This window comes from Balearica regulorum, chromosome 2 (assembly GCF_011004875.1).
Source record: "Balearica regulorum gibbericeps isolate bBalReg1 chromosome 2, bBalReg1.pri, whole genome shotgun sequence".
Classification (NCBI taxonomy): Eukaryota; Metazoa; Chordata; class Aves; order Gruiformes; family Gruidae; genus Balearica; species Balearica regulorum.
Genome location: NC_046185.1, coordinates 141,195,155 through 141,207,200, shown reverse-complemented (window position 1 = coordinate 141,207,200; position 12,046 = coordinate 141,195,155). Strand labels below are relative to the sequence as shown.

The window sequence follows — 12,046 nt, the reverse complement described above, 5'->3', positions numbered from 1 at the left end:
CAGACATCAGTAATGTAGACCTCCACATTTAGTTACATACTTCCCACTCTTCGAGCCTGATATACTGCAGAATTAATAGTCTCAAGCTCTGGATACACTATTGATCAAATTCCACAGTAGTTGCTTTTTCCCACTTTTGGAAACCACTTTTAACACAGTACTGGATGGAGTCTCTTTCTAATAATTTTACCTTAAAGACAAAATTAAACTAGATCCTGAAATTTACATAGTTAATTACAATTTTATGTTAATAAGCCAGTTACTGTAATTTTAATTATGTAGACTAAAGTACAGTAACATAGCTATTTGATTTGTATAATTAAAATTAGTAAATTGGTGACCCAAAAAACTTTTGCACTCACTTCTGTGACTGAGCAGTAAATAGAGCAAGGAAGCTAATTTCTTTTAAAATATTTTCAAGAAAAGCTGAAAAGGTAATTTATAACACTGAGCAGAAAAGCTGACAAATGTATGGTGGCTGGCCAAAAATGCTTCAAATATATATTAAAAAAAAATCAATTTTTCCATTTCTTATGCTTAGACTCTCCACTGAAAATCCATTTCAAACAGGAAGAACAATGAAAAAGTAGTGTATATTTCCTCATTAAGAAATAGTTTTAGAAAGAAGGAAGGATAATACAATCAGCAGCTACTGAAAAAACCCCATATAACATATTTCTTTTGTTTGTTAGAGGAAATCTATCGCCACCACTAAATGCCTGCCCATTCCCGGTAACAAGATGTTCTCTGTTGCTGAAGTAAGCATACCAATAAGGGTTTCATGCAGATACAAGAGAGTGATCTTTGTGGAAGTCATTTTTAATGCCTCTCAGAAAGAAAAAACCCACAAACTTATTTTATCTTGTAATGACAAACACATTGTAATGACACAAGTATGGAGATTAAGAATTTGAAAGTTCTCGCCCTCCTTGTCAGAGAAGCTCTCTTCTTTTTCCCCTATGAAGCTCCTTTGAAATCAGAAGGAAAATGATGAGTCTTCAGCCCACTACAGCAATCACTGCTTTTCAATAATGAAACAAGTCAAATGCTATTTTCTTCAGAAGCGTTTAAAACCCACAATTATTTTCATAAGACTGCCTGAGACAGGAGATGAATGTGTAATCATCTAGGTGATCTAGGGATGAAATTAAATATACTTACCAACTTCTAGATAGTAATCTAATACAGCAGACTGCCAGATGTGAATTGCCTGGGCAAATTCCCTGTGGTAGATCAAAATCTCGGGGGCTGTGAAAGGCTTCTGTAAAACTAACCATGGAAAATCAAAAATCTTCACTACATAGGATCACAACAGATCCCTGCCAGAAAAAAAGACAGTATCAGCTATCTCAACAGCACTGTTTTCTCCTTTCTTGTTTCCAGATCCCTTGGAGGACTTCCTGTATATTTCAAGATATATCTGTGCAGAAAGGTTTGAAGTTCTGGAGATTGGGAAAGAAGTAGATTAACTGGGAACTGAAGGCTGGAAAACATGCATCACTTTTTGAAACATATACAGAAACTGTCCCAGTTGTTCCTTCTTGTAGGTCTTGAACATGGGCACAGCCATGAATTCCGCTAGGATTACATCAGCCTCCAGCCCAGAGCCTGTTATCAGATACAGGTGACCCCCGTCTCCAGAAATTTCAGATTTACCATGTTGGTTGAAGCCTGTATGTTGATGATCTTCAGAAAAAAAAATCCACCTGGAAATTTCTTCTGGAAATTTCAATGGGTTCTCTCCCCACTGATTTGTAGCAGATGAAGCACAATCCCAGAAATAATTTGATTTGGGGGCCTGTCTAGATTGCTTGCCTGGACAAGCAATCAGTGCAAAGCCTTTTCTCAGCTAGTGTACACTAGCTAAAATATTCTACGTGTACTTGCATAAATGACAGTAAACAGTGTTTTTACATATGTACATAAAAAGATTTTTTTAAATTGTTACAGACAAGTTATTGTATTAAGCAAAGGTATCTCCAAGCAACCAGCCGTGATAAGAAAATGTGCAATATTAGGTATACACACAGCCGTTATTTCAAGCAAAGCTATAGGAACAGGAAAAGTTGGGGAAGAGTCACAAAGACACACAGGTCTGTGAATGTTTAAAAGATTGAAGAAATGTAAAATTTTCCAAATTACTTACCTTGAAATAGCACCTTATTCCTAAAACAAGTACATGACTGAAAAAGCAAGAGTAATATTAAAAGCAGATTTGACTGAACCAACATGGGATTTAAATTTACAACCTAAACTCACCATTCTTCTCAACAGCCTTTATTCTGCTGATAATATAACTGTGGGCTTGCTTAGTCGTCCAGTTAACTGTTCCATTATTGCCATCAGTAGGGCTTAACAAAAAAGCTTTTCAGAATAAAACAAATGCAAAAAAAAAAAATTAGTCAGATCAATAGACTCCCACAAACCAAGTATCAGATGGGATCAGATGCCTTCTAAATCAGGTCTTGGTTTTAGTCAGAGTTTAGGAACCTCAGGTTAAAAAAAATGGTGGCATTTGATTTGAATATATAAACATATAATAATCTTTCTGACAGTCACCTTTTTAACACTCTTTTTTCCAAATAAACTAAGTTTACATTAAATGTGTAAACCTCTGCAGACACTTCTGTTGACATAATTGTACTGATAATAAAGAGCATTCTCTGATAAATATATTTGCAATGGTAAAACCTCGTATACAGGCAAAGACATATCTAAAGTTACTTTCACTGGCATAGTGTATTTTGGCCAAAGTAGGGACAGTAATATAACCAAGAGCACAGCTTTGCTTACGTAAAGATGCTTTGCTTGTATAAAGACACATGGGGCTGATTGCCTTGCAGGCATAACCAGCAATCAATTTTGAAAAAAGAACCAGTTAAAAATGGTTGTCTTCATCCCACGCAGCTGGAACACAGCCTGAAAACAGCTGGATCAGTGCAGCTGGAGGTGCAAGAAAGTTTAAATGTGGTGAGGAGCAAATGATTACAGGAGATGGAAAGCAGCTGGGGAGCTGACAGAAAGACTCCATTTCACCAGTAGCAGAACTGCCTGAGAAAGCTCCCTCCTCACTTCCCACTTTTTGTTCTTTTGTTCCCTTTCTTCTGTGATGAATAATAAGGATATCAGCTGTTTGTATAGTTACATGCCAACTGAGAGTGCAGAGGGAAGGAATTGCAGCCAGATGCTAGGAAAGGGAAAGTGACCATAATAAATAGTCTTTCTTTTGAAACAGTTTGGGAGCAAGAACTCATGTCAAACCCCAGCTAAGAGATGTTATCAGGTTAGCATCTTAACTTCCTTATAAAAGTAGTGATATCAGAAACATCAAGTAGCAGTACTTGCATACAGATACACCAGTTTGCAGGAAGAAATGAACACTTGCTGGCAAACACTCCAAGTATGCAAATACCATTTACATTAGAAGCTTAAACATCTGTGGAAACTTCTGCTGACATAGTTACACTGGTTGGCTATTACATTACTGATATCGCATTCTCCAAACAGAATCTAGGAGCTCCAACAAATCTGGCTTAAGTAGTAGTCAAGATACACAAATAACCTATGGCATGTGAGCCAGCCATTTCTTAAGGATAATTTACACAAAATACCTAAAATTGCATTGAAGATTAAGTGTAATTAAAAAATTATGTGTTCAAATTACCATACCAACACAGTAACATTTCTAAATTAGGAATTTCTGTTAAGTTTCTTTAGATTTTCAATATACACAAAGGATCTGATTTTAGAAAAAGGTAGTATTCACATCCACTGTTTTACATCTGTCTTGCAAGACGGCCAACTTTCTCCCTACTGAACTGATCTGCATACACTGCAAGTCTTAATAGAATACCATCCTAGGGATTATCCAACTTAGTACTGCATACGACCTTTGGTGTAAATTTTCTGTAATACTTGGAACACTCAAGAAATTCCGAAAAGGTAAAGTAAAAATGTTCCACTATTTCAACAGGCTGAGCTGGGCAATCAGAAGCTTGTCAGCTATAAACCAGCACCAAGCAAAACAAGTAATACAAGATTTGATTACTGAATTATTAAATGGAGAAGAGTATTATACTTATCACAGTCAATAAGGATTTAATGCATATTTTCAGACACTTTTGATGAGCCCACAAGTTTTTTCTAATAAAGACAGCAATAATGACGTTACCCTTAGATATACAGTATATCACCTAGCACCTTCATTGAGAAACTAGATAGAAAAAATCATTCTAGCATATTTAAATGGAACAAAACAACAAAAAAAGACAGGTTCCAAGATATGTTTTTTTAATATAAATGATCAGTAAGTGTCTTTGATTTAGGTTCACAAGTTGTGCTAGATTTAGCTGTGGGATCAAAGAGTTTACCTGTCCACCTCTGCACCCTACACTGCATTTCGCAGGGGAACTGGAAAAGGAACTAGTGTGCCTGTTCTCAGATCCTAGAGTTTACAGTGTGATGTTTTACTATAAATATATATCACCATCTATTTGACTTCAAATGACAGGTGTGAAATGAAACAGTTCAGGAGCACACTACCTATTCCACAGCTTTCACCACAGAAACAGCAGTCTCAAGCAAGAAAATAGGACTACTGGACAGTTAATTTGATACGAGATAGCTGTGGGCCTCACAAGGTTCTGGCATTGGCCTTATGTAATTTGACTATATATATAAAATGACCTGGATGTATAATATACACTGATAAAATCTGCAGGTAAAAACAAAGGCTAGGAGATTGACAGACAATGGAGATGACATGCTACTAACACAGAACAGTCTGCACTGTTTGGTAAAAAGGGGATCAGTGATGTGCACTTCAACAGAACAAAATGTAAATGCATACCCAGGAACAAAGGCGGCATGCCATATGTGCACCACAGAGCGTGCACATCAGGGATGCTGAACTCTGATAAAAAACTAGGGACATACGTCAGGTAATAACTGGATAAACAGAAGCTTTCAGCAGAAAACTGGTTAGAATGGCTGATATGTAAACAGCAACATCAAGGAGGAACAGGGTGATTTTATTTTTGTACTTGACACAGATATGATTACTGTTCAAATGCCATGTCTAGTACTTACATAGAGCCTTCAAGGAGCATAGTGACAACATGAAGAAAGTTCAGGGAAGATCTGTGAATACGATTAAAGGATGACAAAAGAGGCCTTATACTACAGAATGCAGGGATTCAAACTATGCATTTTATCAAAGAGACAGTTTAGAATTAATTCGATCAGCCTTGTACGCATGCTGGAAAAAATGTTAATAGTGTCAGGCTCTTCAGTTTGTTACACGCTGCCACAGTTACTGGAGCACCCACCAGTGCTTCTAACAGCAGGAGCAACGCACAGCTCTGTGCCTGGGGCTTGAACATGCCCAGGGGAAGTACTGCTACAGTGTTTTCTTTTTTCTTTTCTTTAATTATATTTTTCTTCAATTAATATTTTATTTTCCTTAAATTAATATTTTTCTTTTTCTTTAATATTATTCTTTAATTATATTTGTATTATTTTATAAATTATATTTATATTACTTTACACTGTTTTTCCCTTTAATTACATTTGCATAGGTTTTATGCAAAGGTTTCGAGTATTAATATTTAACAGCAGAATATTTAACAGAGAAGATACCCACTACAATGTCTGCCCACCTCACAATCAAAGAAGGATCTAAGTATCCTGGACCAACTTCACCTTCCCCATTCCTTTACTGCACTCTAACATCCTGCCCCCTTACCTATCCTCCTTATTGCTTCTTTGAAGGAGGACCTCAAGCCCATGCAGCACACAGCTCCAGCTCTCAAAAGCCAGCATCTCCCCTCTCTCCCACACCTCCACCTTCACCTGGGACCTGACCTAAACACATGCTTATTACTTTCATGCCACAGACCAGGACCTTGGGCCACGCTTCCACTACCTCTTAGCATGCAACCCTGCTCTAAAAAACTACCCTTGCACTCCTCTACCGTGTATCTCATCTGGCTCAGAGTCCTTCCTCCATCCTGAACTGGAAGCACAGGTCCATACATGGCATAGATTTCTGATGGGAGAACCACGGAGCAGGACAGTTAGAAACTGACACCACCGAGTCGAAAGAAAACATCGGTCAAGAGGGAATCACCTGCATCGAGGTGCTTAGCCCACAGCTCAAATCAGAGCTTGTACCCAGGCAGTTACTGAGGAACCACTGGTGTCCGCACAGATACTTGCCCACTTGTTCACATCATCCACGAGACGAGGCAGAAGTCACACCATCACCTACACTCCCTCCTCTTCCAACCTCTGCACCCCCCTTCTCTTACCTAATATGCAGTACATCATAAGGAAACTATCAGTGTAGAAATTTACTATGAATTAAAGCGGATTCTCTCAGTGGAAATTCACATTGAGATTGGACATTTTCTAGCAGATAAGGTCCTCTCTAATGACAACTACAACATAAGAAATAAGAATTGTGTTAGCTCTCCACTGTGGATTGCTCAGGTCCCTCTGCACTCCATTTATTATAACTGTGTAAAAGTTCAAATCAAACACAGAAATGTCTCTAAGCTCTATACTTACTCATCTTTGTTCAGTAGGTAATGGTTTTCCACCTGTTTCTGTGCCACCCATTGATTACTGTAACATCAGAATATTTCTCCAAGATCATTCGAGAAAAGTAACTGAATAAGGCGTTTTGTCAGTCTCACTGTGAAACTTTGGCATTTGCATTCTTGAGAATGCTGCAAATTAAGTACGGGGAGAACAAAAACTTTGTGCTGTATTAATAGTAACATTTACCCACCACCATCCTCCCTCCTACTGCAGGCCTGACAAGAGAACCAAATTAATTAGTTTTTCCATGAAGGCGAGGAAAACACCGCTAGTTCCTGCAGTCCAGCCCAAGCCCCCTGGTGTAACCAAGGGGTATGGCTAGGTCATCCTGCTATTCCAGGATGCCCCCTACATTTCTATCATCTCTTGACAGGAATTATCAGAGTATCCCTGCAATTACATTCCAAATTTCTGAGGTGGCAATTGATTTAAAAGACTAACGGAATTTAGGAAAATCATAGATTTCAAGACACTGAGGTTTCTGTCTGATCACGAGATTGTTCTTTCTAACTTATCATCTGCATGGCTTGGATTGCCACTAAAAATAATCTGCATTTAAAAGACATTCTAGTGGTTTGTGTTGCAATTGTAACAATGTTTAGACACAGTCTATGTTTACATAAACAATTTTTTTTATTACATAATGAGCACCGTAACTGCTGTTAACAAAACAATGTATACTTTTGACCTATATAACATGCTCATGCTAATTCCAAGACAGCAATACTTATCCCCGAATACTGAAATCCATACTTTCAGCTCTCAATCTGTAGCACCCTGTTTCACATTGAAAACACTTCAGCAAGACAGACATGTAAAAACTCTTCTCAGATTAGAGCACTTCTTGGTTCTACTAGTTCTTGCTACTACTTGCTTGAAAAGCAGTTCAACTGATTAGGAGGGAAAGTAGTATGTGTTCTCTGGTTTCTTGGCTCTTCTGTATCTTTCAAATTCCTGTGGAAGTAATCAAAACCAGCAACTCCCTCCTTCCCTCTAGAGCTCTGCCAAAAGAAGGCACTCGACACTGATAGTGCCTGCTATAAATTTATCAGTATCTTTTCAAGAAGAGCCCAAAAGCTGTACCAAAATAAATATTCTTGTGTAGATTTGAAATTCTTTCTTCTTAGTTTGACTGGAAAGAATCTTTCTTCTAAAGAAAGAGGTTTACTTTGGTGACTGTAACTCCTGAAGTACTTTAGCGAACTGCTAACCAAATCTAAAAACATTAAGGAACAAAATTAAGCCTCTCTTTATACACTAAAAGTCATGTCTAGAAGATAAATTCCTGGTATAAAGCTGACTTCTTATCATCTGACTTCAGGATCTCTAAGATGTCTCCATGTAAGCTATACCACCTATAAATAATGTGCTTCCGTAATAAAAAGCATACTAATGGAATGGCTAGCATTTCCCTCCTATAATTACTTATTCAAGCAAGTACTCATTGACAACAGATTTTATTTATTGATCTGGGTCAGATTAGTACAAAGACTTGACAGGTAGCATCTTCACAGGCAGAGATTTGGAGCCCTGTATGAAGAAACCTGTTTCTTTGCCCTTATGGTTGCACACACAAAAGAGAAAAAGGGCAGATATCCTATGGTATTAGCTTGAAAACACTAGATCATCCATGAAATGTCCTGCCTCCCTCTGCAGGGCGCAGCTGAGCAGCAGAGTGTCGCCAATGGCACTTCTGCTGTGAACAGTGGGACAAGTGCAAGGATCCACTTCAGTCTCCTGAATACCTGTCCTAGCCCATGATTTCACAGTTACTTTAAACTAGTGTATGCTTGCAGCCCTGCTGAAAGGGGGAATACTCAGCACATTCTTGGCCACCTAGCATACACCAGTATAAGTGATCCTGTACCAGTCCTGGTCAGTGAATTGATTTCAGTGAACCATTTTTGTTTGTGGGTGGACTAGTTTTCAGCCAGATGACCCAATTCACAGTGCCCAGAAGGGAAGCAGTGAAAAATGCCTAGCTGCAGAAAGGTACGAGAATGTTTTCTGGCAGCAATGCAGTTTTATGACAAATTAACATGACAGCAATATCATAGCTTCCGAAGTGAGAACTAATGAGCTCCTTCCCCATTTTGACCCCTTTATAGGGAAGGGGGAATATGACTCCATTGCTCTACAACTCCCTACTCACAGGATGAAACGGGAGTTCCAGGGACAACATGGGCAATGACAATCAATTCTTTTAAGTGTAGAAATACACGGCAACAACCACAAAATGGCTACAGTGATTCAAACAACATTTTGATGACCACTCTCTTGTAGAAGCAGAATATGGGGGCAATTCATTGGTCTGCCAAATTCTAATATGGCAGACATATCTACTAGTTTAATCTAGTAAACTTCTACTATGTCTGTAACTGTGAAGCTAAAGTCAAAGAACTACCTAGTTTGTATTAGAAATGCTTAACACAAAATGTCACTTCTCACAATAATGTCAAGTCCCATTTTTTCGTGCAGAAAATGATAATCAGCTAGTGCTTGAGTCAGTGCCTTCAATCTGAGTACTGTATTAGCCACCCAGATGCAAATGTTAAACTTCTGAAATCACTGTTATAGCCTTTAAACTCTTCAATCTCTTGAAATCCCTGGATTTTGAGTTAACATTTTGCCATGGGGAGGGTAGGGAGGACTGGGAGGGGGACAACACAGACGACAACAACCTGGACTTCTGACAGCAAGCAGCCTCCTCCAAAAAGCCTTTAAGTGTATGTTTCATACATCTTTAAGAACTGCAAAGTGTAAGCCAAGTTTCTTCTGTAGATAAAGTGCCACAACAGAAATGGGAAAACCTAATCTCTATTAGTAGAAGAGAACTCAAATTATTTACAGATCTTGTGCTACGTCTCATGTTCCATTTCGTCTGTAAGATGTCTTTTGCCTGGTTAAGTAATGCTTCAATACTGTAGAGTCTACTTAAGAACAGGATTCCAAACAAAGGATTTTCATGCAGGGCTGTGGCTCATCCGAGCCAGCAGACAAGGCCGAAAGTTCTTTCACATGTTCATAGTCGAGATGTCAAGCTCTGGAAAAGCAGGAAAATGCTACCATGAAAACAATGGGGTTTATTTGGGGTGGTTTGGGGTTTTTTTCTTGCTTAAGGGGGATGGGAGGGAACTGAGGTAAGCTCAGTTCAACTGTCTTGTACCTGAATTCAGACCAGGAACATACTACGAAATCCCATCTTGATGAAGAATAAATTTTACATAGTTACCTCTTAAAAGAACTTAACTGAAGTTCATGCTTCCTTTTTTACATCAGTCTCAAACCATGTATTCTGCTGTTGCAACTAATGAAATCCAACTGAACCAAGCTTAAAAAGGTCTGAATTTGAAGTGGAAAAGCTAACACTAAAAAACCTAAGCCTTCTTCCCTTGCCACGTAGCCTGGAAGGGACTTGTGGATTAAGCTCACAACTCAGCTTCTACAAGCTCATTTCAGCTGAACTTTTTTAAACCTAATATCTTAGTTGATATTGAAAGCTTACCCTAAGACTGTCCTAGTTCTTTCTTGGTTGCTATCCCACAACTGGTCTTAGGAGAGGGAGGCAGAAGAGGCAGGAAGAATTTCCACATAAGGAGAAAGCAGCATCCTGCATCTCACAAATGCAAAGTTTTATCCTCACATTGAACAAATTAATGCTTAGGTGCTAAATGTATCTTTAATATTTCCAATGCCTCATGCCACGTCTGCTGTCAGTATCCTATGACAAGTATGGCCATATAGTTAAAGAAGTATTAGAACTGTACCTAGATATTATTTGAGAAGATATTGAGCAGATTGTTAGCTTTCAGAAGACATACCACCAACCTCTCAGACCACAAAATAACCTAAAGAAATAGATTTCTTGCTGTTAACTTGCTCTTGGGGTAGCAACAGTCTCACAAAAACACTCCTATGGCTGGGCTGCTACTGAGTGTTACCCGTTTGAAGTATTTCACTGTGAAGAACCTTGTGGGTGTGAAACCTGCCGACTGCATGACAGCTATTATTTACATGCATTAGGGAGCAGGATTAAGTCTTCTTCTGCAGTCTTAATTCTGACACAGTTGGATTAAGCGGTCAAGGTGGGAAATAATTTGTCGGGGGGGGGGGGGGGGGGGGAGATACGAGAGATACCCCTGTACTCAAAATAGCCCAGTCCTCGGGGACAGGCACCAGACGTCAGGCCGAGGGAGGGGAGGAGAGCGGCGGGCGCTGCCGCCCGGCCCGGCCCTGTCCCCGGGCGGGGAGTCGCCCCCTCCATCCAGCGACTCTCAGCCAGGCCTCGCTGCCGCGCCCTGCCGGCAAACCCGCTCCCACACCGCGAGGCCTCGTCCCAGCCCCGGCCGCCCCCGCCACAGCCGGGCTCCCCCAGCTCGGGGCCCCTCCGGGCTCGGGGCGCTCCCCTCCAGGCGCCGCGCTGAGAGGGGCGCGCTGCGGAGGTCCTCTCCGCAGGGGCAGAGGCGAGGGGCGGGCAGGCCGCCATCCCTGCGCCGTCTTCGGGGTGCCCTCCGCCTCGTCGGGAAGCTGCTGGAGCCGGGGGGTGGGGGGGGGGGAAGCCGGGGCGGCTCAGACCCCGCACCGATGGGGGTACGGAGTGGTGGGGAAAGGCGGGCGGACAGAGCCGCAGCCTGAGGGCAATGCGGGGAGGGAGCGGCGCCGCCGGGAGGGGACACGAATACCACAAGAGAGGGGGACACCGGGGGGCACCGCGGCGCAGGCCGGCGGCTGCCAGCAAGGCCCGTGCCCGCTTGCCGCGGTGAAACGCCGCCGTGACCGACCTGTCAGCAGGAGGGTGGTGAGGGCGCCCCCGCTGTGCGGCCAGGGCCCCGCCGCGCAGCACCGCATCGCTCCCCGCTCCTCCGCCTGCTGCTGCTGCTCCTGCTGCTGCTGCTGCTGCCGCCGCCACCACCGCCGCCGCATCCTCCGCACCGTGCCGTGCCACCGCCTCGCCCCGCGGCGGCCGCAGCATCCTCCCTGCCCCGCCCCGCCAGCGGTCTCCAGGCACCGCGGCTGCCCCGCGGGGCATGCCGGGAGGAGCCGCCCGCCGCACCCCGGCCGTGGGCGCCATGTTGGGGGGACCCGGGGACGGAGGGGTGAATAAGTTAGTTGCCTGTTGTTGGGTTCTTGGCAGGATCGCTTCCCCTGAAGGCGGAGGCAGGCTGGCCTGTGGGCCCCTGGCAGGGTTGGATGCCTGCCTTGCCTTGCCGGGGTTCGGCGCTACCTTAGTGGAGAGGCGGACACAGCCTGTGGCGGGGCTTGGCCGCTTTCGCTTCAGGCCAGCAGTGCAAACGTGGCGGGAACGAAGTGTGGTGAAGCGAGGCCCTGTTGATGTGCCGGGTGGGGAAGGGAAGGCAGCGGCTGTGGCACCTCGCTACTTGCCTCTTCCAGGCCCGCTCCCTCTCTTGAAGCCAGGACCCAAGCGGCAGGGCAGCACAGGACATCT

General features: G+C 42.5%; 1 protein-coding gene across 2 annotated transcripts in view; it reads right to left on the bottom strand.

Moving 5' to 3' along the window:
* Positions 1–11,598, bottom strand: part of SGCE (sarcoglycan epsilon) — a 33,251-nt gene extending 21,653 nt beyond the window's left edge. Inside the window, exon 1 of one of the 2 annotated variants that reach the window (XM_075746158.1) lies at positions 11,382–11,598. In XM_075746158.1, the coding sequence (XP_075602273.1) occupies positions 11,382–11,523 (142 nt within the window). In that variant the 5' untranslated portion in view covers positions 11,524–11,598. The remainder of the gene's footprint in view (positions 1–11,381) is intronic. The other variant, XM_075746157.1, reaches the window with a different exon arrangement.
* Positions 11,599–12,046: the final 448 nt, after the last annotated feature.